This window comes from Nicotiana attenuata, unplaced genomic scaffold, assembly GCF_001879085.1.
Source record: "Nicotiana attenuata strain UT unplaced genomic scaffold, NIATTr2, whole genome shotgun sequence".
Taxonomy (NCBI): domain Eukaryota; kingdom Viridiplantae; phylum Streptophyta; class Magnoliopsida; order Solanales; family Solanaceae; genus Nicotiana; species Nicotiana attenuata.
In genome coordinates this window covers 178389-192951 of record NW_017671354.1, presented here as the reverse complement: position 1 = coordinate 192951, position 14563 = coordinate 178389, and the positions used below count along the sequence as shown (strand labels likewise).

Sequence of the window (14563 nt, the reverse complement as noted above, 5' to 3'; positions counted from 1 at the left end):
TAAGGTTAAAATTTCAGCTGTGGCAACAAATGATCCCGTTCGTGCAAATCAGGGTGAAATTAAAAAATAGCCAGATTTACAGGCAGTAATTGAGAAATAGGCACAGTTTCAAAAATAATCGAAATTTAGCCACTTTTTATGTAAAGATAAATCTTAATGAAAACAGTATTCAAAATCCGAAAAATATTCCTAATATAATATACGGGAGTTCAAATTTTTTACATGTGAACTTCCAGTATATTATACTGGAGTTCCAGCATAATATACTGGTCCAGTATATGCCGGAAGTTTATACACAAGTACTCTAATCTCCGGTATATTATGCTAGAACTTTTCGTGTGCTTTCGTACACATGCTGAAAAAATAGTAACTACTTTTCAATAATTTTACAAATGCCGGCTATTTTTCAATTATCGGCCCAAAAAGTGGCTAGCCGGTGCTATTTTTACTACTATCCAGTGGGCCGCTAAACCCAAAAAGCCAGTCCTTGCAAAATCTGCGTCTCCTAATCTCCTCTTCCTTGCAGAGGTCAGAGAAAATGGCGCTTCAAATACTGAAGCTACCCATCATCATATCACGCTGTTACTGTGCTTGCAGCTCCAGCAATAGCTTCTTTTTCTCCTGCAAATTATCATACAGAACTCCAAAGCTTTCTGGTACTTTTAAATTTAACTCATTTCTTCACTTGTTTTACGTTACAACCCAAGTCTCTGTTGAAATTGGTGCATTTTTCGACTCTTCAAGTACAGCTGCTACGTGAGGCTTAAATTCTTATCCGTTTTTTTGTATTGAGCTTATATTTTTGCTTTTTCTTGGTGGGTTTATACGGCATAATATTCTGATGATAAAATTCTGTATTTTTATTGATCAGCGAGATGGGTCGAGTTCAAAGCCCGCAATCATCCTTATGTAAGAACCTTTGCTTCACTGACCACGGAGAAGGGTCAACCAAAGAAAAAGTAATATTTCTCTCTTCTTTCTGGTTTCGTATTAATTTATTCTTCTTCGACCTTTGACCAAAATGTGCTTTCTTTCGAAATTTATTCCAAGAGTTGGCAGCTTTAAAAGAAAAGTACAAAAAATAAGCAAAAAACATGTGCTTATATACCAACTAAACATAACTGATGTCTGGAGGGTGGCCTTAAAGATAAATCACATGAGATAATATGTTTTATTAACCTCAAGTTAAAAAGAGTTTCGCCAGACGCATTTGTGTTTTCTCCAATTTTTGTGTGTAGATTCCCTAACAGGTTTGGCAGAGAATTGTTCAATTCTAGAAATTCGTAGGCGTTTTACAAAGCATTATTGTGCTTTAGTGGCCTTTATAGTATGTATTTTCTTATTACACATTTTTAAATTTGATCTGACGTGTTGGCCTGTATAATGCAGTCTCGTGATAGATAGAGTACTGTCTAATTAACTCGCATTTGGCAAATGAGATTTGCATAGTAAATATGTGCACAAACACGTATATAAGCATGAGTGATCGAGGAGGATTCTTGTATCCATATAACTCTAACCATATAGATAAAGTACTAAGTTGCGCTATTTATGTTTAGAAGAACGCACATTTTGGTCAAAGATGCAATTAACAATGTTGTGTTGGTGTTTCGCTTAATGGCGTCCATCAATTTTGAGCTTTTAGTATTTTTTTTGTAATATTACTCAAGGTTTCATTTCACATATGCGATTTTGCATATTTTTGGTATTATCCTAAAAATAGCACACCACTGAATTGTTGAGTCCAAAGTACATGTTTTTGTCAAAAGGTCATTCTTCTATTCCTTATAGATGGGCAAGAAATATAAGCAAAATGCAATAGTTCTTACTGAGGTAACAAACTAATGAATACTATAACATGCTACGAACCAACTGCAATATTAAAGGCAGTAATATTAAATTTGAAACATTAGATGTTAACTAAATATGCTCTACCCACATACATGACTCTTGGTTCTAATAACTAGTAGGTGATGGCATCATCAACAGAGTTTTTTTCTTCTTCTTTTTGGGCTCTGAAAAATGTTTGTCCTTACATCTGCTCAGGACTGGTACTCTTTTAGCTATTTACTCAAACAAAGGTCTAAGCTCTCTGTGTATGTTATTTTGTTGATAACTTCCAGTCTTTTTCCTACCATCATATTTGGCTAAGTGTTTGTCTGGTTTCATTAGGAAAAGGAGACTGGATGAACTGTGTCTTGAGAGATTTCAGCAATACAGCCGGACATTTATACAGTCATGGATTCTACAAGGTAGTTGTTATTCATCAAGCCTATTTGACACTTCTTTTTGATATTATAATGGAACTTCTGGATTGCTCAGTGACCTTGAGCTTCTGTAATCAAACCTGATTTTCGCACAGCTCATTGCAGGGTAAAGAGATTTCCTGTCTCTGTTCTTATAATTTGGTTTGAGCTATTTAGGGTTAGAAATTTATTCTTTATGGTACAGTTACAAGGTAGAATACCATTATTTGAGTAGAGTCTATATAACAATAGTGTAGCTATCATAAATCACACTAGTAGAGTAGACACTGAACGTTTCTAGACGCAATTTTTCAGGAAATGTAATTATATAACAGATTTCTGATCAATCCTAAATTATAGTATTTCAGATGTCAATAGTTGTACGGGTATGTTAATTGGTCTTCCTGAAGGAAATGTCTCTATTTCTTTTCAGACAATCTTTAGTGATAGTTTCTCTCAATTTTTTGTCTTATGAGGTATCTCAACCTGACAATGTCAAACTCCTATTCAGGCTAGTTTATCTCCAATCATAAACTTCATCCAAATCATCTTATGGTGTTTTCGAATTCCTTCTCTTCTTTTCGGGTTGACAACTTATTGTAACTTCTTTGCTTCCACTTTGCTGTCAAGTTGATATATCCTAACTAGAGGTTGATTTGCTTTTGTCTCTTTGTCTCCATCTCCGTAACTCCTGACAATCTTCTAGCTTAGGCAAAGTGCTTGTGGACGGAAAAGTTGTTAATAAAGCAGGGAGTCAAATCTCTGATAAAGCTGTCGTGGAGATCATCGCTGAAGTTCCCAAATATGTCTGCAGGTGAATATTCCTCCTCTGAGCCTATATTCTATTTTTGACATCGTACTATGCTGAGATCCCTCCAGCTAATTGACTTGCTTGTTGATGTATACTCAGAGGAGGACACAAATTGGAGGCTGCTATTGAAAACCTGGGGATTGATGTTGCAGGGAAAGTAGCTCTTGATTCAGGCTTGTCTACTGGAGGATTTACAGATTGTTTGCTTCAGTATGGTGCTTCATTTGTCTATGGAGTTGATGTAGGATATGGACAGGTAACATCATCATACTATATTACAAGCATGAACACTTTTAGGAGAAGTTATTTTACAAAAATATCCTTCAAAAGTTGAATGACCAAATTATCCTCTATCTGATATTAAAATTACCTCCCATTAAATAAAAAAGTAAAATTAAAACGCCACCCATTAAATGGTTTATTTGAACTAAATAGCAGCATAGGCTTATTGCTATGTTGGTTTCGCCAGATCAATACCCTCAAAATATTAAATTAGGATCCTATTACATGTAAAAACGTTAAAGAAATAACATTTTCTACGTCTCTCCACTTACCTATCATTATTGTATTCTTTGAAGCACTTAAATTGTAGAGTTAATCTCCTTAAATACAATAATGTCATATGAATTTGAGCAATACGAAGAGACTAACTAAATAATATTGCAGTTGGTGTTATTCCGATAGATATATGTAAAGCCTTAACGTTTTCTGAGTTAACTCTTCATTTCGATAGCTTGACTGTTAAATTTCTAAATGCTTAAAAATATTACAGGCATGAGACCCAATGGTCTCTATTAGAACGTGCGATGTCAAACGAGATGCTCCCCTGCATAAGTAGTTTCTTGCTTATTATTATCCGCTAAATCTTAGTTATGCTGGATATAAATTTATTGGAAGCAGAGATGTTTTTCTCAGGTTTCAGCACAGAAAAAAAAGGTACAATATTTAGTGTGCATATGAAAGGTATTCATCAGATAAAGAAGCATATACACGATTTGATACTTGCTCGTTCCCCTTCATCCCAGGTTTATGTACTGGACACGATTCCAGATTTTGTATATAATGGAAAACTTATGTCTTTGGCTTTTATTATCTCTTGATAATAGAAATTTGTTTCTGATTTTTATATATCAGATTTTGGTTTGGATTAAGGGCAGTGGTGAAGGAAGGTTATGTAGCAGTATGAGACAAAACATACATGTTTTCGATAAGGCACTAAGAATTTAAAAAAAATCAGGATATATACCGTTCAAATTAAGTGTCATTCTCCATATTTTTTTTGTTTTTTCTTTATCTTTTCTTTTGAAAAAATATACTCATGTTTTCTTCTTTAACTATTTTTTATAGTGACTATCGTTTGCTTTACGTTGGAATAAAAGTACATTGCTACACTTACAGTTTAGGCATGTACGATCAACTTTATCTTCTTTTATTCTTTGAATTATTTTCCACATTAATTTTAAATCATAACCAACAATTTAATAATTGCATATCCTTATTATAAGAACAAAACCCTTAATCTTACATTCAAATTTATTCATATGCTTTTGTTTATTTTTCTCCAACGGCAAGTTTTATTTTCTTTGATCTTAGAAGAAATTACTTTAATTATATTACAAAAGTGGAAGCTGAAACCTTTTGTCGTTATGCTAAACATTGATCATTGAGATCGTACAAGCCTTGTTTTTTAACTTTTAATGTGTTTAATTTATGTTCCTGCAAAGTTTATATTTGGTTGAAATGAAAAAAGTTTATTTTTTCTTGGTGGGTAAAAAGTAGTCCTCCTCAAAAGAAGAATTCAGACATAATTAGTAAATGAGAGACTATGTTAAAGTTTAACCTTTTATGGTAACAGGAGTAGACAAAAGTATCATATATATATTTAGTTAAATTTTCTCTCATTGCTTTTGGTCATCTTTATAGTATTGCATTTGTTTAATTGCAAAGTAAATTGGACACTCTCTTTCAGCCTAAATAGTTCGTATAATTTGGATCAATATGATAAAATTAAAATTTAAAATTGTACTTAATAACATTAAAATTGAGTTCATTATACATCATACGTACCTAACTAAATGCAGTTGTATAACCGATATCCAATTATTTGTCATCAGTCAAATAGGTTCATCATTTAGCAGTTTACGCTTATATTTATTCACTTCAAATTTATTTTTTTGTGGTACTCATCACACATGTATTTTGACGCTACTTATATCATTTTATAGTACCGATTAACATGGGCTACATGTGCAACGCACGTGTCCAAAAACTAGTCAGAATTAAAAGTTGATGCTCATAGAGCTTCTATTGTTTTAAATTTTCTTTTACTGGTATATACTCTAATCAAGAACGCAAGTTAAGGTACTGGTCATCAAATTTGAGATGTCTTAGAGACAGAATGGATAAGATGCTGAATATAACACAGTGCCAAAGCTTGTTGGAGCAGCTTTAGCAAGCAGTGTTTTATTTGTCAAAAGATAGAAGACGAAAAGAACATTGTGTTCAAATGCATTGCCAAATTTAAGTGCACTGTGCAAGTTGGAAAAGGAGGGGAAAACATGAAAAATCCATGTAACCTCTTAATTATAAAACCAAATTGCAAAAATGTACATTGTAACTGGAAGTATCTTTCTACACAAAGCTGAGCTCTGTAGATGGAAATGGTAACCTGAAACTACTTCTAGCATAAAATAAGCTAAGCAGGTGGAATAATGTAGCAATGAAACAGCTTTCTTTTCTCTTTCTGGAAAGTATACTAGTGGCAATGACTGCCCATAAAGAAAGTCTCTACACACTAAGTTCAACAGTTCACTAAATCCTGAATTATGAGATTGTCCTTGTTTTGGCAGCTCGAAAACATCTTTCACGTCTTTGAGTTTAATTAGTTGCCAAGCGGTCCTGGATCGATTTCATATTCACTGACTATTTGGTTGTTTAAATTTGTAAAGACTTGCTGATTTTTTTTTACAGGTGGCAGATAAAATTCGGCGAGATGAGCGTGTAAGTGTTATTGAGCGTACAAACTTGAGATACCTTTCTGAACTCCCACAAAAGGTTGATTTAGTAACTTTGGACCTCTCCTTTATTTCGATACTTCTGGTAAGCTTTCTCATCCGAAAATGCTTCCAATGTAATTTCTTTAATGTAGCTTCCTAAGTAAACAGTTTAGCATATAAAATTAGGCTGTTCCACATCTGTAGATGGTAGATGGTCTTTGTCAATACCTAGTAATACTCACATGTTCATTCCTCCAATCCAGGTTATGCCTGCAGTTGTCAATTTGATGAAGGAAGAAGCTACTTTAGTTACTCTGATTAAACCTCAATTTGAGGCTCGGAGATCCCAAGTAAGCATTTTTCATAGATCATGCCTGCATTTGTAAAGCGTTAGTATGCCGTGAGAAGTGACCCATTGCAGACCTAATATACATAAATAAAAGTGTCACTTTTTACCAACATTCTATAACTCAAAGCTCTTATTTGGATTGCTTAGGGATGCAATTTGATCAAGTCTTAAGGATTGTTTGTACACATCTCTGAATTACCTCATCAGTGAATCTTTTTCATATTTTACAGTATATGGATACCATGTCTATGGTGAAGAAAGTTGAGATGGACCAATCTTTTAACACCGTTGAATTGTGTGACTATTCTATCTAAAAGCTTAGGCCATTCAGAAAAGTGATTATACTGTTTTTTTTTACTTTATAAAAAAGAAGCTATCAGAGAAGTGACACTTCTATTTATTTATATTAGGTCTACAAGACATCATTTATGTGTGGGTCCGATTTTTTTCCTGGACCAAGCATGTGGAAATAATTTTGGTTGATGGTGCCTGTGAGACTTTAACACAGAATCTATGCCTGCTTTTGGTACCATGTCAAATTGTGTGACAACCTCATCTAAAAGCTTAAATTGTTATTATGGAGAACTACTTATATAAGTCTGCAACAAATATACTAAAATAGGCGATTTTGAGTGGACAGACTGGTAGAGTACTTTGTTACAACAGCAGTAACAACAACAAGCCTAGTGTAATCCTACAAGGTGGGGTCTGGGGAGGGTAGTGTGTACACAGACCTTACCCCTACCTTGTAAATGTAGAGATGTTGTTTCCGATAGACCCTCGGCTTTGTTGACTTAATAAGTGGACCAATTTCGCTGAAAGTTGATCACAATTGAAAATATTCAGTTGTCTGAAATTGAGCTTACTCACTCCAATCAAATGCAGTTAAATGAGCTTCTTGAGGTGGTGCTCCCGTTGTGTTTGGGCATGAAGGATTCCGCGCATATATAATATAGGGTACAAGTATCAGCTTATCAATATCCTTTTCAGTCCAAGTGTTGGCTCAATCAGATCAACTGAAGCTCAATTATCACGACCCCAAAATTCCACCTTAAGGATCGTGATAACATCTAGTCTTTAAAACTAGGCAAGCTGATCACTTACAACAGTCAAACCAATTAAACATGACATAATCAAAACAATTTAATATAAATATAGAAATAAAGGTGATACAAGCCTACGCTGCAAAAATCACAACAAATTCTCCTAGACTAGGTAGTACAGAGTCACGAACTCTACTGAATACATAGAAAACTCGAAATACAATACTGTTCGGATAAGAGAATGGACAGTAATAATGTAAGCAAAGGACTCCAAGAGACTGTGACGATCAAGCAACTCTATCTTGAATCCTCATGATCAAGAAGCTCTCACTGCCTGAATCCGGTAGCTCTAATACCTAGATCTGCACAAAAATGTGCAAAAGTGTAGTACGAGTACACCACGGTCGGTACCCAGTAAGTATCGAGACTAACATCGGTGGAGTAGCGACGAGGTTCAAGTCAAGATACTCACTAACCAAGTAACATGTACAATATATCAATATAAAGCTAACAACAGAAAGCAAAATAAATGGCAACAAAGAGTAATCATGTGATAAAACAACAAAATAATCAAAGCACAGATAAAACACAAGTGAAAACAATTAAGGGAAAGCAATGACAGTTCTAACCATCAAACTGCTCTGACACAAGATTTACAACAAGAGTCACCCCAAGGTACCACACCTCATAATCACAAATCTCAAGTTACAAATCACGAATCATATACACATGGCACCTTGTGCCCACATTATAATCACAACCGCACGGACAACTCACGTGTTGCACGGACAGCTCACGTGCCAATATCACAATCTGCTCGGTGTGGTCACAGGTTCAATATCACAATCCGCCTGGCGTGGTCACAGGCTCAATATCCCAAACCGCAGAGAAAGAAGATATACAAGAATACATGTACATGATCAATGAACATCAGTTTCATACTTTTGGACTGGTTTAAATGACATGTTACGGTGTATGCATGTGCAAGTGTACTATCACAGGGAAACAACACAACAAACACGTAATATGCATGACACACACAAAGAAGTCCAACCACCACACAAAATATCATCAATAATACGCCCCCAGTCCATTGCACATCATCCCCACATAGTGCCCTTTGTCTCGCCGCGTGCGCAACAATAAAGTATGTGCCCACCTTGTCTCGCCGCACGCGCATCAACAATTATCCCACCTTGTCTCGCCACATACGTAAACCAAATATATATCTATAAACCACCTTGTCTCGTCGCATGTGCAATATCAATAATAACAATAGCACGACAGAACCTCGTGCAAACACCCCGACAATCCGCTCAACAAGTCCACGTGTGCCAAATCATAACAACACAACATACCAACAACTGTCATCAAGATATGAACTCACAAATCTGCCAACGCAGTGCACACGGACAATAAATAAGGGGAACCGGATGTTCAACATATAACATGAGTTCAGCTAACCCAAATAGCAACAATTTCACAAACGCCCAACTTGGCCAATTAAGGAAATAAAATCCTGAAACATGATCTCTAACAAGGAATATGAACTCAAGTAATCATCCGCAACAGGAAACATGTAGTGTAGAGTACTCATAATAAAAAACAAGGCAATAAGAGCAATATCGGGTCATATCCGGTCAAAACCAACACATATACGTCCGTGTGCAAAATCATCACCTTATGTGCATGTCGTTCACATAGTAAAAATAATGCGATTAGATAAAATCCTATAGTATATTTTCCCCCATAAGGTTAGACAAGATACTTACCTCAAAAGCCCTTAATTAATACTCTAAAAATGGTTTTCCTCTAAAATTCACCTCCGCTCGGCTCAAATCTAATCAAAATCGACTTAATAATAACATCTAACAATACAAGAGAAAGCAATTTCAATCAATAAAGTTAAGATCTTTGCACAATTCCCCAAAAGTCAATAAAAGTTAACCCCGGGCCCGCTCGGTCAAAACCCGAGTTAAAAGGTAGATCTTGACTACCCATAGCCCCACTAACTTGAATACTATGTTGCGCGGACTCTCCAAAATGCTGCCGCACCCATGTCGGATCCTCCAAAAATGCACTACTTTTGGAGGATCCGACACGCACCCAATGACATTTTTGGAGAGTCCGAGCAACATAGCTTGAATATGTGTTTGATTTTCAAATCCGAGTACAATTCGACTTTCAAATCTTAAATTTTTATTTTTCAAAAGATAGACAAAAATCCCCAAAAATTCTCTTCAAATCTCATGATTTAGATGTTAAAACTCACAAATAATCACGTTATATAATTAAAATTGAATTAAGATCACTTAGCCACTGATTGTGTGTGAAAATCTCTCCTCAAAATCGCCTCCTACCGAGTCTAGGACTCAAAATGTGATAAAATGAAGCTAAGTCCCGAAATACCCGGCTATAAACAAGCTACAGATATGGCATTTGCGACCTAGGGTTCGCAAATGCAACCCTCACAAATGCGGCATAAGGATCGCAAAAGCGACCCATGCACAACTCTGCAAAAGCGACAAAATATTCGCAATTGTAAACCCTGACCCCTTCGCAAGACCACCGGATCGCAAATGCGGAAAGCCCTAGCCCAGTGCCCCATCGCAAATGCGATAAATGAGTTTGCAAATGCGAACTCTCCGGCCTCCAGCCCGCTTCACAAATGCGAGCAGACCTCCGCAAATGCGAGGTCTGCAACACTAGCAACCTGAAGCAATGAACAAAATACCCCGAAAAACGTCTGAAACTCACACGAGCCCGCGGGGCTCCACACCAAACATCCACACAAGTACATAAATAACATACGAGCTCGCTCGCGCGATCAAAACACCAAGATAACATCCAAATCAGGAATCGGACATCAAAACACATGAAAATCGCAATGAAACTCAAGAACTTCTAAAAACACAACCACGCACCAATTCCTATCAAACCAACTCGGAATGACGCCAGACTTTGCAGACAAGATCCAAATGACAGAATGGACCTATTCTAAGTACTGAAACCAAAATCCAAACCCGATAGCCACAAAGTCAAACCATGGTCGAACTTAGGAAAATTCTAAACATTCAAATTGCCAACTCTCGCCAAAAAGTGCCAAATCAACCTAGGAACCTCCGAATCCAATTCCGGGCATACGCCTAAGTCCAAAATCACCATCCCGACCTAACAGAACCATCAAAACTCCGATCCGAGATTAAATATGCAAAAAGTCAATCTTGGTTAACTCTTCCAACTTAGAGCTTCTAAAAATGAGAATCATTCTTCCAAAACAATCCCAAACCACTCGAAAACCAAAGCTGATGATACACGCAAGTCATAATACACCATATGAAGCTACTCAAGACCTCAAACCACCAAACGAAGTGCAAATGCTCAAAACGACCGGTCGAGTCGTTACATCAATCATTTGTGTTTTATCCATAGTCTTGTATTATATTGCTTTCAAGATGCCTTGGCTTCTATTATGCTCTTCAGGTTGATCTGTATGTTAAATTTGTGATTGATTTTGCATGCTACGGATTCTACATGTGGATATATAGGGTATAATAATCGGCTTAGTCAATATCCCTTTCAAGCCTGATTGGATTCAATTAGATTAATAGTCATAAATTTTCAACTGATAGCTCAATCATTTGCGCGTATCTGAAGTCTTGCATTGGTATTGCAATCAAGAGGTGTTGGCCTTTATTTTGTTCTTAAGAGTTAGCTTTGTGTTAGTTTTGTGATTGAATTTGCTAGAAGATGATGTATTTTGATGTAGACTTCTTTATGCATGTTAGGTTGGAGGAGGTGGAATTGTAAGAGATCCCTTAGTCCATCAAGAGGTATTTATTTGCCCAACTTTTTCGTTTGCTTGCTTTTGATGCTTTATGACCGACTTAAAATCTGATTATTAAACTCATGTTTTAATGCTAATGATACTAGTTTCTTGGCTACTTTGAGGGATGATGGGCTATAAAGCAACTGATTTTCTTTCCATCTTTTATAAGCAGTCAATAAATATGAAAAGTCAAGAAATACATTCGATCATTGGGAGATAGGAAATTTCTTATAGCAAGAAATGACATTTGAATTTGTGCTTTAATAACGGAGTACTGTATCGACCACAAGTTAGACAAGTAGCTACATACCTTTTGAAAATTCTAAGAGTGCATTGCTTATTTTGTTAATTGAATGTTAAATATGTTAAGATCTCTCATTTTCTTGTTGATTTATTCTACTAATGTCGTCTTAACTTGATACATTTTTAAACAAATACTTGTTATAGTATGCCCTTTTCTCTATATTTATTACATAGCAATTTGATGTTATAACCATTTCCTGTGAAGTTTTTGTACTAATTCTATGTATTTTCCTTCGTTTACCACATTGAACCTTGTATGAGTTACACTTGGGGAAAGCAGTAGATAAGCTCAGCACCAGCCCAGCCAGTGTTATCAAAGGCGAGAAACGCAAAAAAGCTCTAAGATTGGTTGGGGCTTTAAGCGCAAAGCGCAAATAAAGCGTGGGGCTTTAATGAAAAAAGGCGCAACTGGAGAAAAAGTAAAAATATGTATTTGTAGTCCAAGTCTAATAATTATAAGCATGAATAACAAATATATGGACAAAGAAATTGGAAAAAAATTATGATAAAGTGAAATATCAATAGTTTAATGTCGCCTTTTCAGGATTACACTCATTGGTAAGGAAAAGTATGCCTTAGAGCCTTGATACGACACTACAGCGCCCACAAAGTGAGGCGACGAGCTCAACATGTTTTGAGCCTCGCTTCAGGGCTTAAACGCGCCTTTAACAACGCTGAGCCCAGCATCCTAAAAATTGACACCTTTTGCATTTTGTTGAACTGAGCTTGGCAGCTTATGGACAAAGTGCATAACAATTGCCACTTATATGGCTAGGGTTCAGTAGCCCCTTGTTTATTAGTCTTTCTCCCTACTTGACTGCTCAACCAGAAACTAAGTGGATACCACTCACAAGGCTGAATAAGTAGGTCAATTGGAGGGAAGTAGTCCGTTGGACTTCTTTACTCAATTTTGTTCAGGGCTATAATGATTTTTGTTTTTTTATGAGATAACTACTTTTGGTGAGGTCATAGTTAGGTAAAATAAATTAAAGTATATTGCAACTTAAAGTAAATCCAGTATCTTGATAATTCTCTTCTTTCCCTCCTTGACTCCCATAAATCTTTTGTGGATGCATAGATTGCTGGAGGATGGGATGTAGGTCTCCAGACCTTTTATGTTTTCTCTAACTCTGATGGATGCCAACTGACAAAGGGTGAAAGAAAGTGAGAACTTAGATTTGTATAAAGAGAATGGTGAGTTCTGTCAACTTGGGTAGGATGGGAAAGCCAGTGAAAAGCTAAGTAAACAGCAAAGAGAAGAGCTGTATATATAGAGAAAATTGCAGAACTGCATTTGATTGTACATCTAGCTGTTTGGTGTTATGGAACAGAATAGTGTCACGGGTATGTTGCTATTGTTTTTGCTGTCTGCTTGTTTGTGCTCTGGATGTGCCATGTGGCTGAACTCTTGGAGAAGTCAATTTTGGTTTGAGTTAGCAGTTCTCAATCTTTTTAGTAGGTTTGTCACTGTTTATGGGGTCAGAGCATTTTGTCATCAAAGGAGGTATTAGAAATCTTGACTGTGTGAAGTACGACGAAGTTGATATTTGCACTGTAACCTCACATGATGGTAATTTAGAGATGCTTAATTCTATTGTTCCTTCCTTTTGCCGCATCAAGTCATTTTTAGTGTTTGAAAATAACAGGAAAAAAGAAGTTAATGCTCCTAGTCACATATCTTGCTTATAACAGAAATTCCTTGTTCTTACTGTTATAGCTGTCACAATATATTTCCTTTATTGTTGTACAGGTGATTGAGAAGATCATAAATGGAGTTCAAAACCATGGGTTTCAATGCAAAGGTTGGATTGAATCACCTCTAAAAGGAGCTGAAGGAAATATAGAGTTTCTGGCTTGCTTCAGTCGACAGGCAGTCATTAGTGAAGAAGTCGAAAAACAATGAGCCTACCTAACATTTGGATCAAACATGTATTGTACTGGCATGCTGGACGTGTTTCCGGAAACATTAAAGAGCACAGCTTCTAAAGGGCTTGGAGGTCACGTCAATTACATGGAAGCATAATTCTTGAGTAGGAATTCCAGATGAAGCGCCTTCTGAGTCTTTGGTCCTCTCGTCACTTTGTCTGTAAACCGTGAACATCTCAAGTTTTGGCGACCTTCGGCATGCCACCAACACTTGCAGCAAGAGGATGGGGGTTGGACTTTTAGTTCACGTCGTGTAGCTTCTGGTTTACAAATGTGAATTTCGAGTCCAATTACCTGTTTATACAATAGTCAGCTGGCAATGGAATGTAATGCATGTTCATACTGCATTTCCAAAAGGCAAAAATATGGGTTACTGAAATGCCTTTGTAAGTGCTAGATAACTACTATACTTTTTAAAATATTAGAATATGGATTTAAATGGAGTGACATGGATAGTCATAGTTCATATAGCTGATCCATCTTTCTTGGGTTCGAGGCGTAGTAATTATTATAGTACTGAAATAAATACCTTTGCAAAGGTTATAATGGCTGTTCAACAATGCCTACTAGCACAATGGTATATTTTAGGCCCCATTACCTTTAACAGGGTGAGGCTAATACAGGTTGTACTAGGGTTTCCTTGCATGATCCTCTTCCGTTTTCGGATTGGTTCTAGTTTAATGAGAAATTCGTGGTCATAAGTATTGCTCGATGACTTTTATCTAGGGCCTGTTGATTTTCTCCAAGCAAATGACCTGTGTGGTATGTCGAAAATGAAAGCTTCCACGTTCGAAATGTATAGGATCGCAAAGCTTAACATGAACTCACTTTGAAAGTCTGATATTTGAATCTGATCTTGGTGTAAACATTCAAAATTTGCTAAGTTTCAGCTTGGAATACAGATAGTAAGCATATCAAATTAAGTCGATCCAAATTGTCTGCTGACAGAACCTTTTTGGCAGCCTAATTTAACATTGTATTAGAGCTTCCTAGTTCAATCTCACTTTGTCTCCCTCACTGGCAAAAGGAATTTCCACATAAGAATTAAATTCACATGTTA

At 36.3% G+C, this 14563-nt stretch overlaps 1 protein-coding gene across 2 annotated transcripts; it reads left to right on the top strand.

Moving 5' to 3' along the window:
* Window positions 1–425: 425 nt before the first annotated feature.
* On the top strand, window positions 426–14146 carry LOC109207763 (putative rRNA methyltransferase YqxC). Of its 2 annotated transcripts, XM_019370746.1 has the most exons (9): window positions 426–656; window positions 872–959; window positions 2173–2252; window positions 2958–3060; window positions 3157–3313; window positions 6028–6156; window positions 6317–6403; window positions 11234–11278; window positions 13328–14146. In XM_019370746.1, the coding sequence occupies exons 1-9, from the start codon at window positions 539–541 to the stop codon at window positions 13478–13480; spliced, it is 960 nt and encodes a 319-aa protein (XP_019226291.1). In that variant the 5' UTR covers window positions 426–538; the 3' UTR covers window positions 13481–14146. The 2 variants fall into 2 exon arrangements, with proteins under 2 accessions (XP_019226291.1, XP_019226292.1); XM_019370747.1 differs by lacking the exon at window positions 426–656 and having other exon boundaries at window positions 875–959; window positions 2953–3060.
* The last annotated feature ends 417 nt before the right edge of the window (window positions 14147–14563 follow it).